Source organism: Liolophura sinensis, chromosome 8, assembly GCF_032854445.1.
Source record: "Liolophura sinensis isolate JHLJ2023 chromosome 8, CUHK_Ljap_v2, whole genome shotgun sequence".
Taxonomy (NCBI): Eukaryota; Metazoa; Mollusca; class Polyplacophora; order Chitonida; family Chitonidae; genus Liolophura; species Liolophura sinensis.
This window is the reverse complement of record NC_088302.1, coordinates 8,659,980-8,682,567: the sequence shown is the minus strand read 5'-3', so window position 1 is coordinate 8,682,567 and position 22,588 is coordinate 8,659,980. Positions and strand designations below refer to the sequence as shown.

Genomic DNA, 22,588 nt, shown 5'->3' with positions numbered 1-22,588 from the left:
TCTGGGCAAGATTTTAGGCTGTGATTGACGTTAAGGAACTCTGATTGAAGGACATCGATAGCGCAAATCAAGTAGGGTATCATATCCCAAGCATTTCCCTAATACATGTAGACATGATCATTTACTGGTGGTTGTCACACTAGAAAACACGTGGGTTGAAGTCAACTGTCGACTTAACCATAGCCTTCGTTACCTTTTCCCATGCGATGGCGACTAGGATCCAAGCCAGATATTTGACCATTGCTCTCATGTAATATATGGGTACTACGTTACCATTCTGTCCGTAAGTGGAAAGGTCTTCCAGCTACCTGGATGGTCGTTGTTTTCCCCCGGTCTCCACCATAATGTTGGTCGCCGTCGTATAAGTGAAATATTCTTGAGTAAGGCGTAAAACACCAATTAAATAAATAAATACCAGTTTCCCCACAAATTTTACCGTATAGGCACGTGTTACTTTAGAGCCATGCATATGGCGTATACATATCACTACAAGTTGCATATGATACACCTTGTGCAAAGATCGAAGATTTCAGTTAACATCATAAATTATGGATTTACTATCAAACACATTGATTTAGAGTTTCTTGAAGTTTGCCGAACATACCAGTCATAATCAGGCTCCAGGGTGTCGTTCTTTTGCTGTTACAATTAAAAAAATTCTTCTCAGACACAGTGCTATTTGTCGTCATACTAGAAAACCGCAAATCACAGATGTTTGAAGTTCAGCAGCAACATTTTACCGGAATGCTGAATAGAAATTTGTTTTTCTAGATCTTTTACTTTCACGTCCATATTGGAATTCGAGCACAATTTTTATATATCTTTGTCTTTAAGGATCAATGGACAGATCCTTTTGAAATTTGATATGCATGTAAATTGATACTAGTTGTATAAAGTTTGAAGAAGATATTAAAATCCATTAACAACTTCAGAGGCTCGCGCTATTGGTCGAAAAGTTTTGAATTTTGATGTAACCTTGATGTATTCCGGTGAATTTCAGGTCTTTTTGGTGTTTGACTTTGGACTGCTGTTTTACCAGTTGACGGTCTTAACTGTGATTTGCATATTTCACTAATTATTTAGGTGGACAAGTCCACTACGGACTTCAGCCGTTCATAACCTTGTTCGGGCTTATTTATACGAGTGTAAATGTCTTTCAGCATTCCCCAATTGTTCAGGTAGTATTGTTGATACACAGATGGTCGAGATACTAGCAACATATTATTTTATTGATTTATTTATTTATCTATTTGCCTATGTGATGTTTAGCGTCATTCCCAAGAATTGCTTACTTAAACGATGGTGGTCAGTGTTAAACGGGGTAGAAAGTTAACCTTTGGTAAGTAACTCACGAAGTTTCCTTACTTGTGACGTTCTCACTTGCGCACCACGTGGAGAAAAAAATTCGTAGATTTCCAGAAATTCATTGTTCAAGAAAAAGGTGTTTCGAGTAATGACTGGCAATTTTCTTACCACTCCTTTTCTTGCACAATCAAGAAAGCGCACTTCTGTATGCAATATTTATAACTGTTAACTGATTAGAACACTTCCAGTCTTTGCTTCTCGTTCACATGCAAATTATACGCGGGAGTCTGGATGCCGACGTTCACTCCTTCCAAACGAAGGCAAACCGATAAACAGACAAACAGGCTTAAGCTTCTCGCAAGCGTGTTTGATTTTTGTCAATATAACGATTTTGGTTCCTGACAAGAGCCCGTGTCGATGGAATGAGTTGGAGGCCAATTAATCTGAAATCTGATGGTAGGACCAGCTTCTCTATGCACTTTTTATGTACGCATTAGGCAATTCATTCAGCCTCTTGCTACCAGAAATACCGCTCCATACTGTCCGGTCCCCTTCTGACTGTGGGTGTCGGTCAGCGCCCTGTACATCGGCACTCCCACGCGCTTCATGTCACCGAAAGATAATCTTTGGTACGGATTATTTCAAGGTTTTGTTGTTCTAGATATATATGTGTGGGGGTCTCTCTCGAATGGCGCTTGGTTAATGCTGACGTGCCAGGAAAGATAACATGTTCACCTGTTTCATATACTCTACCATATCCAACAAAACACACCTGACAGCAAAAAATGTTTCTTTTCAGCCTTCCGAGCACAGGTATGTAGTATGGACAGAGGCCTTAGATTTGGAGAAATAACACTTATTCAGGATACAGGATAGGTTTTTGTCACAAAGCGATAAGTGACATGAGATTTTTCTCTCATAATTTGTATTTGTTTTTACTCCCTAGAGTAGGGGGCAGGTCTGTTTCAAGTATAAGACCTAAGACTAGATTTAACTTTAAAACAAGTCTCCAGTTATTCACTTGGCCCAAAAGTTATTGTGTAACAGTGTATTAAATTTGAACTAAATCTGTTGCTGTTCCATTTGGTCTCTGTACAACTGTATTGATTGATGGGTTTGTTAAAATCGGAAATGTATAATATGACTTAATACCCCTTATTAGCTAATACACTTTTGAACAACCGGCTGCAGGAAGTTCAAGGTCCTGCTGTATAAATATAATACCATGCATTGAATCAATGAGTTCACGTGTTTGAATCTAGCTAACCCATTTGTGAACTCAGCCAGCGGATGGTCGTGGATTTCCCCCTGGCTCTGCTCGGTTTCCTCCCACCATAATGCTGTTCGCCGTCGTATAAGCGAAATATTCTTGAGTACGGCCAAACACACCAATGAAATAAATAAATAAATCATTAGTGAATTGACACGTTGATGAAAAGAAAACAGTTGACATTACGTGCAGTTTAACACAAGTCCTGGGGAAATGTTTTGGGCAAGTTCTCCTGTGTAAACATTAATCAGTTGAATTCTGGATTTCGTAACTATGCTTACAACTGAATCGAGATGCCCTCTAAAGTAGTGAGTGTATGGCTTCTAGGCCGAGGCGTCAGGCTAAAGCGCTAGACAAACAACACGTCTGATAAAATCTAAAGGTCGTAGTTACTTCTGCTCACGTGTTAAACTGTATTTATTAATACCGAACAGAACGCCATCATTCGTCTGCTTAATGCTTCATTTTTCCTACTGCTTAAGCCACCTTTAAACACGGCAAGAGACTGAGTGATTCTTCTTTACAGACGTTACAGAAATAACCCACATATCTCCATCATTGATGCTTCAATCTGACATGTTATATTAGACATTGCTGAACAACACAAACACCAAACGCAGCCACCAGCAGCTTCGGCAATGAGCTGCATTCATAATTTATACAGGAATGAAGTGGAATTGTGAAAAACTGGATCACGTATTTGGCTGTAAAAAAAAACGAATTGTTTTGTAACACAAACATGCCAAATACTGTTGAAAGCGTGTGCCTTACCGCTCTTACATCTGAACGAGAGGTGGGATAATACCAAACTACTAAAACAAATTATAGAGAAAGCTAAATTTCTCTTACCGATTTCGTTCTCACTCTGAAATCTATAACTACAAAAAATACCCTTTTTTACCAGTCCACGTATATAGACAGTCACATTCTGTATCTGCCTACCATACAATACGCGTCCGTTTTTTCACAGCTACATCACATAATTGTACTTCTGATAAGAATTTCTTTATCTTTTTACGTGCAAATAATTATTCATATTTGAACCAACCCTAACAACTACTAACTTTATGAATTTTCATAGTTTTTGGGCTTCATTACCTTGCAATTAACCAAGGTCACATGTTTGGCTTCAGATGTCGGATACATCACGAGATACATTTGATGATGGATTTCTCTAATCTGGATTCCATGCACTACTTCGGACCCGTGCTGTTCTTTGTTCGTTTATCAGATCTCTTACCAGATATTGCGCGGTTCTCCATTCCGGATTTTCGTATACTCGTTGTCCTATGACGAAATTCATTAATCAAATAAACAAATATCTATCCGATAACCTTGTATATAGTTGAAGCGAGACGCGACTTAGCTCTAGTTTCCACTGAAATGGTATATGACTACATCTGTATAACACACACATGTGCATGACTTTAATTTGTGTGACAAAGCAAAACTAGACGAGAAACTAGACAATATATTTCCTTTATTCTTCGTTATGCTGAATAAATAATATACACATATTCCAATGCAGGATAACAAACCAATCAACAATCACGACGTTCATATGATGTGCATATACATATATGTATGTAAACAGTTCTATATATGCAATACACAGTCTGACTTAATGCAATAAGTGAGAACTTGATATCGGTCAAAAGTTTTTGACATCTACGTGATCAGATCTGGCGTTGCTTTCACGAAACTTTGTATGTAGATTTCTATCCTGCGTTAGGGCTAGTTACGGAGGAAAACTTTCGTGCGATCTCTCTGTAAAGGTGACTCCTGGATTCTTGGAAATCAGAGGGTCATAAAGCATTTAGTGAAGCAGTAGTTTCTCCCTTGGCGATAATCTCGCGCTATCTCACGACAATTGCAACCTGAATGAATGAATGGTTCATGAACCATTTATGTTTTATCATACGTCGGCTTGACCTTATAACCAATGGATTTGCGCGGATGTGAGGTTGTACTGCGGATTGCCATCGGAGTGACGATTTATCATTTAGTGACTTTGTGCCAGATGAATGCGAAACACAGAAATATAGGCAGCGAGTTGGAAACATTCCTCCAAATGCCGCCTGAGATACCCGCCTACGTGTACAGCGCTGTAAATGACGTGTGTGTTTCCTGGACACCAGGCAACGTTAGACCGGCCATGCAGGTAGAAAAATGTTCATATCTCCATTAACAAGTTGCTTGAGCATTCTTTTGGAGATTTGATCAATCATATAGCTGAAAATTCGATCAGAAAATCTACCAGGATCTGATGGAACAATTCTAATCGAATTGTTAGAACTTTTACAGCGGGTCGCTTGTGTACACGGATATCGATCACTTATTGCATTGGGCCGTGAATATGCCCATATTAATTACAGTGGAACACATCTAAACCAGCCAGGGGTAAACACAGTCATTAACGCGGCCTCGGTCTGGCCTTAGCGTGGACAGATTCACTGGGGAGCAGAACGATGGGGATTATATTTACCTTAGTTAAGACAAGACCAGATTATTTTATACATTTCACTGGTGGTAATCCGAGATGCTTGGACAACGACATTAGCATACGTACGTCCGACATAAAGCTACGTACAAGCGTGAAGACTGGCACGTAACTCGTACATTTTATAAGGGCATAAAACAATAATCAACAATACACAGCTAACAACAGCCTGTACAGCCGTCCAACTCGAAAAATCCCCTCCAACATTCTCTGCTGTACACGTTAATATATACACACAATCTTCATTCTAAATAACTAGAAAAAATACAAGTAATAATTATAGAAGTACATTTAAATTCAAGGCCTTTCATATATCTGCTATGAAGCCCTTTTGGCCCGTATGATATTCCATAATTTCAGCACTTCTGTATGATGTAAGCGGGAAGCATTTGTTGTTCCAGGTCTGTACCCTTTACAAGGTCGCTGTCCTTAGGACCATATCAGATACAGACGACGGCCTTTATCACTCTAAATTCTGCATACATGTAAGATCTATACACACTATAACATATAGTCTGTGCTTGTCAGTTATTAATACCACTAAAATACACAAGTAACATAACTATGTCATTATATAGATATATCAGGGGTTCCAAGCTTGATCCTGAAAAGGAGTTTTACCCTGACTATAGAAGAAAAGCTTTCGGTTTTATCTTGTAATGGTTGTGAAAAAAGAAGTCGACCACAAGCTATGAAAAGGGGCCACCGCTAGTTCCTCTAGTACAGACGCCCACGAGCTGGTTTTGAATAACAATGAGTTTATTGTTATAACGACCACAATGGGCTTTTTCAAAGGCCGATATCCCGGTATTGTCAGGATAGAAATGGTTGATCGATAAAGATTTAGACTGAGTATAAGGTTTAGCCAATACTGTGGTCGGATCGCCGTACTTCGCAAACACGTTGCTGCAGGGCTTATCCATTAACAGTTCCATAGATGCGTCGTGACCCAAACACCAACCCACCATGATAATCACTTGACGAAATATATCTCCTGTCCCGCCCATGCTCTGTTGAACGAGATTACCATATTGTTCAGCTAGGTCGGCATTTTCCTTTTGACGTTCGTTGTTGACAGAACAATTCTCTATCTGTCTCAAAAACTAGATAGACGTAGCCGGGTTTGTTTCATGGATAGTTATCAAGCAAAATCACATGCACAAGTCATACAAATAAAATATCTCACAAACTAAACTATTGTTCATCATAATACATATATAGATATTAATATGTAGAAGATTGGTTGTTACTACAAGAAGATATTCTAGTCCTGTAGTAGTGAGAATAGCGAAGATCACAATCAACTCACCGAAATAGGTCTATTTCACTGAAATATAGTCGATACAAGGGGTGGGAATTAAGAGTCGGTGGGACGTAAGAATAAGTTCATACAGTTGTCGCGAAATAAAGAGAAAATAATTTAGGTCAAGCATACAAGCCTATATTGTAACGGTTTCCAAGAAAATACAAAGATAGAGCATTCATGTAAATGGTTAGAAAATAAGTCACTCTAAGACGACGTAATTATCGGTAGGTATCTGTCTTGGTGGTGCGAAACAATACGTCTACGTAATACTTAGCAAAGCCCTGATCAGGACTTCCTGCACTCCTCTGAAAAAAAGGACATACTAAAGTACTTTGCGGTGGATCGATCAGGAAGCTGTTTTGTTGGTGGGAGATTCAAGGGTGGGATTGGTTCATATTAAGTTTCATAATATTTAGCATTAGCATTTAAAACACTCTCTTCCGATCTGATAAGTTCAGTCTGGTTTACGTATGCCACAATACACTTTATACGAAGTCTGGTATTCAAAAGTGGGTAAAATAGGCCTCCTATACATTCATGCATTCTCTTTTGTAACAAGTCTTGTAAGAATTTCGCCGTGTCCTCGGTGATGTTTCGGATACCCAGTGTTGAATAACGGACTTGGTGTAGCTCTTTACACACAAAATCTGCACAATTCTAGACAGCTAGGGTAAGAGTATCATTCTCTTAGCTTGTGCCACTCAGCAATCTGCTTTCTGGGACAATTGATCACCTCGTTCCAATGATGTTGTGTCGCTCCCGGCGTTCTAGCTCCTACTTCCAGGCGGCCTACAACCTCGTTCTTAGTGACCCGGTCCCAGTCGAGCACGAGGAACTCCAGACTTATGTTCATCAGGCCTTCATTGTAGGGCACGTCAAACAGGAAGGACTCGTTGAACACTGGGTTTAAGGTGCGCTTCTTCACGTGTGTCTTCTTCTTGGCGATACGCTGGCCGTTGTAGAGTAGGTAGATTTTCACATAAGGATCTAAAATAGATGGACAGGGAATTTTTATAAATAGCTGTTCATTTGTTTCCTAGTACATTTCCACCAAAGGGTCTTAAAGAAGTGTACAGAGAAGTTTTAAACGTCCGTAAGTAAGTATATAGGCCTAAAACGGACAAACTATTATTTGAAACCACTGTTCCGTTGTGCAGTAGTTTGATTTCCATGTAAGCAGATAAATCTGTTGGTAGGCTTTCATCCAAGGATCTGGAAAAGACAAATCTTTAAGACAGTTTCTGACAAGGAACAGTATTGAATTGTCTGTCCACAAAGAGTAAAAGCATGTACTGTATATTTATTTATTTGATTGGTGTTTTACGCCGTACTCAAGAATATTTCACTTATACGGCGGCGGCGGCCAGCATTATGATGGGAGGAAAACCGGGTTGAAACCCGCAAAAACCCACGGCCGTCCGCACGTTGAAGGTTCACCTTCCCACGTACGGTCGGAGAGAGCATGTATTGTGTTATAGGAGTTGTTGATCGCATACTGAATTGTGTGGTATAAACGAACGCAAGGGGATTAATGTTGGCGGGACATACACTTGATAAGTTGTAACACTTTGTTCATGAGAATAATGATCCATTAAAGGCAATGGCAGCCAATAAACCCAATTTATCAACGATAGCCGAATATGCATGAAACCGTTTAAAGAGCTGTTAAGATCTTCACTGCAGAATGGGATCCACTGTGGTGAAGAGTCATTACTCTTGGCAAAATGGCTTGTAAGCATGCGTGTTACAACGATACTTGTGCCATCCACCATCTTGTTTATTGATTTTTCTGACTGCCACATCAGAAACCAATTAGAACTATGTTCTTTGTCTAGACATGAAGGCAATATGTACAATGTAGTTTTCGCTGCTTTCCTCGTTTGATTGCTGGGGGTGAGGTTGTGGTTGAGTGAAAGTCATTACTTCGCTTCGACATCACATCTCGACGTTGTCTCCTTGTAGCAAGCCGTAGGGAATGCCTACACATCTATATTTTCCATGCTGCCTTACCGTCATGTACAGGACCAAACTTCTTACGGTGCATGAGTCAGTCTCTACGTTCATGTACATGCTTGCTACCTCTAGTAAATTACGTACAGAAATCTTGAAAAATGTCGCGGTTACTGGGGTCACGGTGATGAGGAAGGGAGTGATGTCACAAAACACATAGACTCAACCTTTGTTGTTTGTAATTATATTATACACACATTATATTCTCTTTATCTAAAGTGTATGCACAACTTAGTTCTAACCAACGCCTGAAGCGATTTAATTAATTAATGCGGATTAAGCAGTTTTGCGCGAGGATACCAGTGGTGGGAATAAGTCTAAACAAGCCTGTTTCCATCGTACATGCCCCAAAGGTCAAGTTTATCTAGCGGTGGCAGTGATGTAAAGCGATCATAGAGAGCGGCACTTGCGCTGTAACGAGTATGGCGGAGGATAAGGAAGGTGTTGTGCCTGAAACCACATGATGTGGTCACGGTATACTGCCAGTGACAGACCCTCCCTTATTCCGAACCCCTACAGCCAGGCAGTACAAATAGAGCCAATTTCAATGGTGAAGCACAGCAGACACTAGCATGATAGTAAAAACAGGTTATTTGGTTGCCTTTATGTCCACAAAAATAAATCCCATACAAAATATCCTCCTTACAGTAACAAAATGAGCTCATAAGTGATGGAGATTTGAGGTTAAACCTAGGCCAGAGCACTCTCTTCTCTCAGGAACCAGTCATCATGTATGATCCTGCTTCTTCGAACCATGTGAATGCAATATGATCACCAACACGATCGCTTAGTCCGACACTGATGGAACGGCTGCGACATTACTTCAAAAGTACCAGTGACTTAACCAAATGAGGAGTGACGGTTTGCTCAGTTTCTTTCAATAATTTCGGATTGTCAAAGCCGTATGCCCAGCTCTCAGGAACCTTTCGTTTCTCTTGCTGTCACCAAATACGGTGGCTTCTCACTTTTCTCCACCCATACCCTTGACTATCAAGTAAGTGAAACATATGTGAGTATATAGTAGAATAAACTACACCATAGTGGGCCAATCCAGAGCAGGGTCATAGTTGACAGTGTAATGGTTGACAAATTGTTACGGGTAACCGGTGAAATACGGCCACTTGTTAATTTACCTGCACTTGGAGTTCATGTAAATGCTTAAGCAGTAGCGAGTTACACGTTCGCTAGCACCATGGCTTTGAAATGGCTTATAGGCCAACCATGTTCATCAACAGTCACATACATAATTACCCGGTTTGGTCGGTCCACAAACCTGTACAGTGTGCCAGTAAATGAGTGCTTTACAGTATTCCCTCTCTAGTATAATCTGTAAAATCACTCACCAGATAGTCCAGTAATGTCCATCTTGGGCAGGTTCCTTGCCTTCAGTACGACGACAGTGAGGCGGTTGGCGGCAGGCTGGTAACACAGCGACACCAGGAGCTCGCCACGTCCCTGGCTATGGAACTGAAACACAAACAACATTCCAGGTTAGAATCACATGTAAACTTCACACAAAACCAACGCACATTTGTGAGATGTGGCCCTGAATCTAAGATCTGCCTTGATAACAGGCAACCGTACATAAAGTTTAATAATAAATGCAGGGAATAGCCTACTACTTTTGGGTGAGAATAATCCACTTTGTGTTGGGAGTGGGGGTGGAAATTATGGACCCAGGTGTAGGGCATGCGGGAATCCACCATATCATTCTTAAAGCTGGAATGGTCTTGAATAGTATTGTATTTCAGGCAGATGTTGTGCTACAAGAACTGAACCTCTTAATTCAAGTGAAAGATGGCGTGTTGTGAACTTGAAAATATTTTTTATTAAAACAGAAACGTTTCCGAGCGGTAAAGCATTGTACATGGAGAAATAAAATGTTACGATGATGTTTTTCAAAACTGACATATTAAAACAACAGCCACAACAGAAAGAAACAAATGCTCTGCTCTTTATTTATCTGTTCACAGCGAAGAAGAGCTTGATAATATGAGCTCGAAAGTTTTGTAACGCCGAATATCCTTTCTTACATATGTGGTTTCTTGGATACAGTTGTAAACACTATTTGGCTATTTGGGGAATAACCAAATGACATGTTTCTAACATAGTGGTGAGCAGTGGTTCAATGGATGAAACGTATCATAGTGATAAAAACACTGGAAATGAGGGCTCATCCTCATATATCTCATATATCCTATGACTGCACTAAACAGCAGCAAAAGATGACCATGGAAATCGTCATAACACTGGAAATAACGATTCAGCGATGATATAAGTTCTTTAGTTACACATATTTTCAGTTTAATGTGACATATATGTTAGCTTAATGTAAATCTCTTTGCTCAAGCAGCTGCACGAGGTGTTAAAATTATAAGCTATTGTCAACTAAAGCCAGCATGCGTGGGAAACTACCTAATGAATTCTAAAGTTTTCCTTAGCTGTTAAAATGTGGTATTAGCCAGCTGTCTTTAGAAAGATATCTGTGATATTACTTCGACGGCACTGTATATGACGGCCGACTATGCTCACATATGAATTTAGAGATATTTATTTATCTGATTGGAGTTTTGCGCTGTGGTCAAGAGCATTTCACTTATGCGACGGCGGCCAGCATTATGATGACAGGACACCGAGCAGAGCCTGGGGGAAGCTGACTGCCATCGGCAGGTTGATGGCGAACCTTCCCAAATACGGCCGGAATGAAAGTCAGCATGAGCTGATCGTGAACTCTCCAATCGCACTGGTGACAGACTCCTGGGAAACGTATGAATATAGATGAGTTTAGAGACCCTTTGCATTCCTTAACGTCAACCCTTTATATCAACTTTATTATGTAAGGCGAGTAGGATGTGGATCAGTACAGTACCACGTTATTCCAGAAAATGCCCTGTGTTGTGTAGCATGAAATATTACGTACTGCCATGAAACCCATAATAATGTATATTGCATGAATGGTATCTTGTATGGTTAGTAAATTGTCTGCATGCAGATTTTCTCTGCCTGTACACCGAGCTTCGCAAGCCATAGGATATAGGATGCCGAGAACCGTATATCGTGTTCCTGTTTTACAGACGAAAGACTTTGGAAAATTAAACCGTCTCGTTTAAATATTTAATTTTAACTGAGACAATTAATATGAATTATTTTCTGTGTTAACAGCAGCATTACATGCTGCTCTATTATTCTTCTATATAATGTTGTATATAATTTATATATAACAATGTTGTATAGCTGTATGTTTATTTTATTTCATTGGTATTTTACGTTGTACTACAGAGTGCTTTTCGCTTATACGACGACAACCACCAGTATGGTTCAAGGAAACCGGGCAGAGCCCGGAGGAAAACCTATGACCATCCGCCGGTTTGTGTATGTTTACAGTACTGGATTCGTATAATATATATTTGATTCGTGTTTTGTGTCAAGAATATTTCACTTTTACGACGGCGGCTAGAATTCTACAGTATTGTATATGCGTCATAAATATTAGTGTATAAATAAAATCAGTATGGTTGAGACACACCGACATAACAACATATGCAAAAACAGAAGAAGATGTTGGGTATAAAACCAATCACGCAGTTAGAATATATGACAGCGGCATAGTAATTCCATTGTCTTATATAAATTACTCTGGGACGCCGAGACAAAAAATTTATTTAATCTGAGTCAGCCGTATTGTCTGCATTTTGGCGTCCTCTATTGACTGTTATCTCATATTTGACATTTAGCAGACATCGAGTGCTGTCAACTTTGACTTACATAAGCGTTTTTCTAACCTATGTCGGCCAGAACAGATGAACCGCAACCTTTGTAAGCTCGACAGAGAAGGAGACAGGTTGTGCTGGAATCCCTCGGGGAGCTCAGTTTCGCCCGCAAGGTGAGATCTCCTAAGCGAACAATCACACGATTTCACTACAGACCGAAGGCCGGAGCCGAAATATGAGCTGCGTTGCCATGGCGACAGGCTCCGATCGATAATTTCTGTGGAATGGCCAGAAATCGAAGACACCATATTGACAAGTGCGTGAGGCGAGCGTTATCGAGCTAGTATTTTCTCTTTATCTCTCGTGCTATGTCACCGGGTGTAAGACCTACATGCTCGGGAGGAGGAATTTCTACTTCGTGTGTACGGGAAACATTTTAGTACCGGTACAGATGTTCCTGCAACTGATCTAACATGTAGATATTACTAGAGGTAGAACCCATGAAATATACACAAAATATATCTGAATCAATAGAGTAAAACACCGTGTTAAAATCCTGGTTCAAAGACACCAGAATATTGATAGGCTTATAAAGAGATTTGTTCCAGGACATCGGTAAAATCCGTTAAATTTTGGCTACTCTAAATTCCGCCCAAAATTGTATAGGCTTACAAGTTTAAAGATCTTAAACGTTAAAATTTAAACCTAAAAAACTTCATTACAGAAAGCATATTCCACTAGATGCCCCTATCAGCGAGAAACTATTAGTAAAATTTCAAAATGGTTCAGGTATAAGGCTCATAACGTTGTCTATACGTGACAGATAAATTAAAAGCGATCCTAGTTACATGTATACTCTAAAATTACCGGATCATAGAGGTCTCGGAAACGTGTGGTTGATTCCATACGACACTGCCATAAGAAACCAGAAACATGCCTGAGGAATTAGGTGGAAAACTCGACAGGCTCTTCCCACAGCACGACAATGCCCCGCCATTTTCTAAAAACGTGATGTCTGTAACGATTAATAGCCGTTCCAAGGCTGGATTATGATAAAACACCTTGGAAAGTCTAATTATCCGTGTCTATAAATTTCAATGCCTTAGGAAAAAATGAACGGAAGCTCGCAAATGAGGGCCACGAAGACTAACCTAGTCCTCGCAATCCTTACATTGTGCGTCTACTCAGGCTGCAGTAGGCTTCCATCATCGATTTTTATCCAACATTATTTTTTGGCTTCTCATTTAAAGCTTGGAAATTGTAAGCTTTCTGAACATCGTCCTAAGGACCCCTTCCTGTCCTGTCAGTACTGAGTTATTGGGTAAAATGATGCCCTTGAAATTGATAACACACTACCCTAATGGATGCTTCCAACCGCAATTCCTGGCAAAACGAGAAGCGATCCATCAAGACGAAGGACACATCTAAACCCATGTTTTTAAAGTCTGGAAGGTTGGTGCAAGCACTTGGTGTTTTATCGGAGATTATGGCGGTCCCCATAAAATTTGATTCTGGCATCCGTAAACATTGCAAACAAGCACTTGATTGTTGTCAAGAAATGATGTACACTAAAACACCCTCGAGCACAAGAACGTGGTATACCCTATGAGATAACCTGTGTAAGTTCTAGTATTAGCCCATATCGTGTGCACTAATCCATCTTGCACACTTATCCATCATGTACACTAACCTATCCAAATGTCATGTGCATCTAGGTTATTCTTAAAGAGCGTCTCCAATTCCTGAAGAAAAATTCCTGATTAATTTTATAATTATCTGAAGGAAGAGTTTGACAGCAACTTTGATACCATAATTCAAACACCATTTACTTGTGCCATCATTGTGACAAGTATAACTAAAGTGTTTCAAAAACTAAAACTCAAATATAACTAAAGTGACTCAGGAAACAACATTTTCGGTAGCTTCTGTTGATTCAGGCTAATAGTAAGGCAGTTTTCATGACATTAGTGATGTAAAAAGGCTGGGCGTCAACACTGAGCGACGTCGTGTTTTTTCTTGCGTGACGTAACGTCAGGTAAAATGCCATTAATACTGGTTATAATTTAGAAAAAAAAAACATCCACTTTTTTCTCGATCGTTATCATTCAACTCATGACTCTGTATAGCTCTTTAAATTCAGCACAATGAGTTACCATGGAAAACATTGAATGGCTAGTGTTCAGCGCATGATTCCTCAAAGCCGAACAACTGAGCCCTGATCTAAAGAAAAAAAACTTGATTTGTGGACAAAAAGAAATGTAATACCATATCATGGTATCCTTTACAATATAAAAAGTAGTTCAAAGGAGTTAAGCACATAGAATTGAGGAATAAGTTTGATGGAGGTTTTAACATCTAACAAATATCATATATTTGTCAGCTTGGCTCTGGTTGCTACCATGTAAGTATAAACAATAACTACTTATCTAATCGGTGACCATGTGGCTCAGTTTTTCATATTCTAAATTAATTTGTACTGCTCACCAGTTCACATCTTTACAGAGCAAAATGATTCGATTTTTTGGATCAAGATGATATCAAAAACAGGAGACAACGAAGGCAATGGGGGCGAAACCCGGAGACAAATTTGCATACAAACGGATTCGAACTCTAACATTTTTTAATGATTTTAATATTTCACCAAATATTGACCCTTTACTCACCTTAAGATAACGTGGCATGATTTCCTTGGACAAGGGACACCTCTTTCTGATCTACCTGGACTCCAGACAGCGGGTAGATGACTTCCCCGATGATCTCATCTCTGGAGAAGCGGTCGAAGCTGAGGATGACGAAGTGCAGGGTGATATTTTGGAGCAGATTCTGTGGAATGCCGTAAAACGTGAAGGTTTCGTCGTACACCGGGTTCAGGGTCTTCCTCAGCACTCGGGTTTTACACTTGTGTTTCTTCTCCGGAAGGAGTTGTAGCTTGATGTAGGGGTCACATCCTCCGGCATTGGGGTCTCTCGGCGGGAGATCACACACGCGCAGAATGGTGACCAGCAGAGCCGTCTTCTGCGGAGTCGTACTCCACGGAGAAAGACATGTTGCCCAGTTTTGGCGTCTTCTCATCAACACCCCTTTTCCCGGAGGCATTCTTCCTTCTCCGGTGTGGCACCATCTTTTTCGTTTTCCACGTAGCATTCCGATTTGTACTGACTGGGGTCGCCTCCGGAAGTCGACATATTTCGGGTCACGACCCTCTCATGGGCCCTCAATATCGTGGGATGGTGGGAAGATCGGACTGGTGGCTTTGGATTTCATGATAGTGGCCTTTTGACCTTTCTTCAGGTTACCATTGCTGCTTTCTTTCAAGCCTTTTCTTGATAGCAGACGACAGTCTGTTTTGCGCATTGCGCGCTCCACCTGGCGTCTGTAGCTATTTGAATGCGCATTGCCGTCAACGAGACAAGGAACACTACAGACCCGATACAGATACCAACAATCGTCACAGTGGAAACTGAAACATAGAATTGAAAAATATAGATTGATATTGAAATGTTGATCCAGGAATGTTAAGAAGGAAAATTACACAGCTTCAAAAAGAGGACATAAAAACAGTGGGCTACCGGGACAATATGCGCGGGTATGAATCGGTCAGTCGCATGACCTCACATGCCCCACAACAGGCATCGTGTCGACGATCGCTAGGCTTACACCTCTTTCTAATAGGAAATAATTCTCACAAATAAATTCTTTCCTGACGATATAATTTTTCTCTGTGTGTCGTAGATTGGATTCAAAACTGTGGCATTTCCTGAGGGAGATTTGTCGTTTGAAACGTAACGAGTTTCTTCCCTCTTAATTTGTTTAAATGATTATCCCCAAAATGGTAAGAAGGAGAAGTCACTGGAAAAGATTAAGTTTTGAATTTGAAAGTATGTGTTAGAATCTGTCTGAAGCGAGACAGGCTGCTTAACATATAAAACTGGCTTTATATGCATATATAGTACTTCTGCGTAGGCTTGTTGAATTTGAATTACATGAATAATAAATGTGTACCGTCAATTACTATCTGTCCGTAATGTAAAAAGCAATACTAACCTCAGCCATGTGTGAGACAAACTGGCCTTGTCTGCATTAAAGTATTATGCGTTTTTAAATCTCTCAAGTGTGTGTATTCATTTATTTGAAAGGTGTTTTTATATTTATCTCTCAAACAGTCTGATCAATCTATAATTTCTCCTCACAAAACTGAATGCCTGGATTTGTTTTGAAGACTGTAGTTGGTCAGTTTCAGGAGGCTAATGGGGGAGGGGAGAGGGGATGGGCCCTTAACATGAATGTTGTGACATTGTGTGGCTGATTAGAAAACTTACAAAAATAAAAACTACTTCTCAGAGAGTAAGACCTGGGCTGCGACTACACAGTGATTGTGGGAAAATGGCCACATGTATACAGTGAATGCGACCTCTTCCTGGTTTACTTAAGGTCGTACGTGCAAAGGTCTAGAAGCAGCCTGCGGATGGTCGTGGGTTCTCCGGCTGCTGGCTGGTTCCCTGCCTCCATATTGCTGGTCATCGTCGTATAAGTGAAATATTCTAAACGGCAGCGTGAAACATCAAATAAATAAATAAAAAAAAATAAATTTACTTCAGTTAGGGTTTTATTTTGACTGTTCATGAAATGCTTAATTAGTCTCAACGTACGAGGCTCATAGCCTCTTGACTTAAGCAGAATTAGGCAAACAAAATACACACAATTAGTTCCATCGTTGGAACTAATCGCTGCGAACATAAGAAGTCTGCAGGTACCGTAGCGTCTTTTTCGCGTTACATGTTGTATATTACACTTTTAAAACTATTATATTATAGAACGCCAGCTGATTGAAATGGAGTGATATGAAATCTTTCTATTAGCTGTCCGATGGAGCCACATTGAAGAAAGAATATCCATAAACGTTAGTGATTACGTTTGAATTCGATTTTTCAACTCATAACAAAACAGCCATCATGCTGTCGTCAGAAATGTTGCAATGACATCCCTTTGAATAATCGCAAATTCCATTGTATTACGCAAGCGTAAATTTGTCATCGAATATAACCATACTTTCATTATGTTATAGTTGGATAAGCTGCTTGAAACTGGCATGAGGAACTTTATTTCTTATAGCCATGTGCTGAAGATGGCGGGGGCAAATTAGGGGGCACAAGGCACGCTCGTTAGATAGCATCCTGCGTGGAAGCCCTTTCAGTCATGTGGTGGATATTGATAGCTGTATTTGATGTGCAGGGGTGAAGCAAAGCCCAGAGCCCATTCCTGTCCTACAGTCCACGGCAAATAGGGTCGTCAGTATAATGGCCATTTTGCAGCTGGTGGACGTTGTCTGATTAGCTCATGTCCGGTGTCATATCAACAGAAAACCCCGCGGCTTGTGCAGATAACGTAATCTGCAGATGGTGCATTCGGCATCGTATTAAAAAATATCAAATCCTCGTCAGGATAAAAAAAGATTTATGGCAGATTTGTCTCCACAGGCGTATCAATATTGTCTAGGAATTGATATTAATTTTATATGGCTCGTATTCAAATGTAAAGACATCGGAACGTGTTTTGTATTACGCTGTCTATAGAGTGTTTAAGTATACTTGTATGTATGCAAAAGATTGCATGCCGTGTTCTGGGCAGTACTAGTTCATACACGATTTCGTGAGATCAAGGCTGTGAAATACCCTTGTGTTCCGTCGGCCCTGTCTTGGCGAAGTCATTAAATATTTGTAACAAATGTCTGTAATAGACATGACATTTAGTCTTATGTATGACAATCCAGAGACTGCTGTACAGCGCAGTACAACATCGATGAATTATACATGTGATCCATTTCCTGGCTTGTCCTTCCACGGCGTGTCAATTCGGAGCTTGCCTGAATATGTCAACCATTAATTTTTTATTAGTGCCGGGTGCGTGTGGAATATGACCGTCTAATGATAAATCTGAAGCCATGGTACCACGCATTTAATAAGTGTCTTAAACGAAGGCGTCACGCGCGAAAGTCAGGTGGGTTAACACGTGCACGTGAGCCAAGGAACCACTTCAACATTAAAACAAGAAAGCGACACTGTAAACACATGTTGATGGATGTATGGGCAGAAACCTACGACCATCCTCAGGTTATTGGAAGACCTTACCATGTGCTACCGGAGAGGAAGCCAGCATGAGCTGGATTTGAACTCACAGCGATCGCATTAGTGAGAGGCTCTTCAGTCACTGTGTTGAGCTATAACGCTGACCACTGGGCAGCGGAAGCCTCTCGGACCATCACGGGTGTATAGCCTACATCCATGACCCCGATTAAGATAGACTGTGCGTCGCACAACCAACCTCGAAATACAAATAACAGACGTCAAAACTTCGTAAATGAAGTCCCCTAAAGCCTCGTCGAATGAAACCAGGACATCCAAATGTCCCACAAAGTCGCGTTCACACCGTGCAATTTATCTTATCCATTCGCCAAATTTGACAAGTAGATGCTGGGATGGAGAGGCTTCACTAAGCTAATGAGAAATAATGCGACAAAAAAACACTTTGTACAGCCACCTGATGATGGGGAAAGTACTCTCCAAAAGCTTGTAATATAGAATAATGCTGTACAGAGTGTTTTTGTCGCATTATTTCTCGCTAAATTTGACAAGTGGAATGAAATGGCTAGAAGATGGGCGATGTTATGATGTCTGTGAAGTTGGAAAAGGAAGAGACAACATCTGGGTTCGGACAACGTTATGATGATCCCAAATCACCAATGTAACTGGAGATCTTTGACGTATGATTGACGTTTGGCAGAGGTTCATGTGTTTCTACCAACACTTTCAAATACCTTCTTTTGACAAGCGACTTCACAATTCAAACTTCTTCACCTTGATGCCAGCCTCGTTGAAAGATCGTCACATCCCAATCACATCAACTGAGTGCTACAGAGTATTAAATCACGCTGTCCGAGAAATGATTACTGTTGTATTCATCTTACAAAAAGTATACCTCACATTTTTGTTTATGTTGGATTTCCACAGTATTCAAGAGACTAATCGCTTAAATCGAATATGCTGAAAAAAAAGTTTATTAAAGAAGTTATAAAGCAGATTTTTTCGCAACAGATCGTCCAGCGCAAATCCAATCAAATATTTGCTACTAATACAGAGTAGCCCAAATAATAACCTTTCACTTGTGTCACCCATTGCATTAAAAAGTCACATTATAACTTTGTCAAATGTGAGAATCATTTTAACTCTTTGAAAATTGAGCTATTTTTAGTAAATACAGAAAATTTGATTTCGCGAATACGGACCTTTCGCCCCCAAAAATCGTGATCAGGACGCGTTCCGAAAACGAGTGATACCATCACATATAACAGTGCTTTGTGGTGATTGATCAGAAGAATAAAATTCAAGCTGTTGCGTTCCTTACTGCGATACCGGTTCCATGTCAAATAAGAAAACACCATGAAAGTAATGCACTAAACTAATTTGCCAAGAGCGGACAAATTAAGCTTTGGCAAACATCTGTTTGCGAGCAGATGCTAACACACATAACGACGAATAGCTCGATTTAACTGCCGAAGTACACAGAAAATAGACTATTTACAAAAACAGACAGGATGCATGTAGCTGACAGGAAATGTTAGGAGACTATAAAGACATGAAATTGTGGTCTAAATAGTTAGACGGATTAAGCTGTGTTGTGTGCTTTTTTGTTCAAAAAAGGTCCCCAGTCCTAAGCCATGACGTACGGTTTCGTAGTTATTTTTGTGCGGCATCCTTAAGCCTTCTCTTCCTTACAGGTATGTAAGGTCTAGACCTGAAAAGAAACTGGAAACCGCAATATTTCTTTAACCGTTCAATTTGTTATAAGAATGACATTTTTGGGCTCGTCATGACTCAAGGTATATGTAAGTTATTTGTAATGTGTGGACAGAATTTGTTGGTACTTTTGGCTATGGCTTGGACTTATATTGGTGATAGCACGGGGGTATGGGGGAATGCCGTCGGGATTGTTGAGAATTACCCATGATGCTTTGCGAACACGGCTAACTTACGTACAAACATTTAAATTTGTCCGTTGATAGCTTTGGAGAGGAGAGAGAGTTGTTCATTTCTCGGTTTGAGCTATGTGGCAAGTTACCTGCAGCACATGTTTAGTAATACACAGTTACCTCCAAAGTCTATGTTAAATGCACAGGCTTACATTACTATTTCTGCAAGTTTCACATTTCTAGCTACCATAGTTCATAAGTTACAGGCCATTAAAATTACATAACTGAATTTTTTTTGACCAAGTCTTAAAAAGTTACAACGATAGGTAAAATCCGAAAGCAGATTCGGAATCAACGTTTGCAAATACATGAGAATACATGAAAACATTATCAAACTTTGACACTCTTTATGACGGCATAATTTCAACCAATGGATAGCTTCCAAAGCCTCTGATGGATGTCCAAAATTTTGTCCAACGTACTCTAACTGGCATAACTCTATAAGTACATCAAATGTTAACCAAAGTGACCAAAGTTACCCAAAACTAAGAAAATTTTCCTCGTAACCGTGTTCCTAAAATAACCAAATTTCAACAAATAATTAAAATCCGAACGATTTCAATAGGTGTCCCAGCACAAAGTGCTGGGCCATCTTAATACAGTGAAAAAGAAAGTCATATTTTTCATGTTTTTATGTGTATACCACTGTGTTTAAGAAAATGGATGAGACAATTACTGTATAAGCATAACATAAGTTATGAAAAGAGATGAAACGTGCGTTTTTCAGCATTTCCATATTATATATCAGATTGAGTAAGTTATAAAATCGGTCCTGCTTTATATCTTCAATATTTATATCAAATGGTTAGCATACCATAGGTGGTTTTTATACCACTCTTAAGTCTACTCTTATTTATTTATTTATTTATTTATGTGATTGGGGTTTTACGCCATATACTCACGAATATTTTGCTTATACCAGACAGGAAACCAGACAGAGCCCGGCGGAAACCCACGTCCATTCGCTAACGCTGTTGTGTTCAAAGAGTAGCAATTATAGTAACTGTCAAGGGCAAAACATCGTGTATGAAATAAAAGAGAAAAGGCCTACTGATTATATAGCGCCTTTCTAAAAATATTTAGCCGATGTCTGGTGTGTTTAGATGTTGACACTTTCATGTATACAAATGTTGTGCACAGGCCGGCATATATCCGGATAAGGTCAAGAAATCGACAAAAATCGCATGTTGAAGCATGTGCGCTGATGCTTAATTATTGACAGCTCATTGCTCATTATTGACAGGTACTCGTTGCCCACGTGGGATTAATCAAGATATCTTGGCACCCTGTACTTCTCAGGCAGATGTTCGATAAAATAGACATGTAGCCCTACACCTGGCAGTCAGGGATCAAGCCCCAATGGAATACATGACATCACCCTCTGGTAGAAGGCGTATCAGCATCGTGTCAGTCCTTAAAGTTAAGTTTTCATCAAAACCCAAATCTCAAATCAGTAGATTTTCTCCGGTTAATAAATTGTATTCATCAGTACAACCAATCATCATGTTTTATGTTAAATAGAAGACAATCGCAAACTCACAATATCTGTGTTAGGGATTATATATTCCATGTACAGAAATTCAGTTAAACACGATTGGTGATTTTTGTCTGGTGGAGTGAAGTCACATTTTGTAGGTTTGACAATTATTATGGATGAGGAGTAGACGGAATTCTCCAACAGTTCCAACACTCATGTATCCTTATATAAAAATACATCAGATGCTTTAAAATGCCTTGATATATAATTACAACGTATTTAATGCTATTCAATAAATACAATGGACGGACAGTATCTCATAAAGAATATCTACACTACCAGTGTGTACATAACGGTTGATTTAAACTAATATGTCGCCGAATGGGGATGGGCATATGGGACGGTGATGTGACTTGGGGTGTTACAGACAAAAATACAAAATGACAGACACTTACCAGCAGCGTGTGGATGAAGTCCGTCTACTTCTGCCGGCTTCATTTTACGAATCTTCTTCTCCGAACTTCCTTTATATGATTTTTAACTAGAAAAAGGAAAAAATTATCGGAGAAAATGTCTTATTCCACAGGGCCTCACTTCAAGATGGCGCCCGTAGAAATTCACATACTAAATTATGCTGCCTAGATGCTAATGCTGTTTCCTAGTGGCCTCAACGTCTATTGATTATGACTGTCCTCACCATGACGTCACGGCATGCCTTATAAGGACATGACATAGAGAAACCGGTCAATGGACACCCAGACGCGATTGGTTGAAATATGGGTACATTCCAAACATCCTCATTCAGAATACGAGACTAATTTCAATTTGGAGCACACACAACAGGGACGTAAACAATGAGTATAGTGTGACTCATATCACAGCTTGGTTTAATACGGTTCTAAATTTTTGGATTCCATTGTATTATTTTGATAATAACGATGCCATATTCTTGGTAAAAAAAATTGTCTGAAATACTAACGAAAC

General features: G+C 39.8%; 1 protein-coding gene across 1 annotated transcript; it reads right to left on the bottom strand.

Moving 5' to 3' along the window:
* Nucleotides 1–4,038: 4,038 nt before the first annotated feature.
* On the bottom strand, nt 4,039–22,225 carry LOC135472623 (synaptotagmin-4-like). Its single transcript, XM_064752220.1, is given in 10 exon segments — nt 4,039–7,368; nt 9,735–9,858; nt 14,765–14,791; nt 14,793–15,119; nt 15,121–15,180; nt 15,182–15,317; nt 15,319–15,422; nt 15,424–15,465; nt 15,467–15,561; nt 22,060–22,225. Coding segments are annotated over 10 exon segments (1,266 nt in total). The 5' UTR covers nt 22,103–22,225; the 3' UTR covers nt 4,039–7,060.
* Nucleotides 22,226–22,588: the final 363 nt, after the last annotated feature.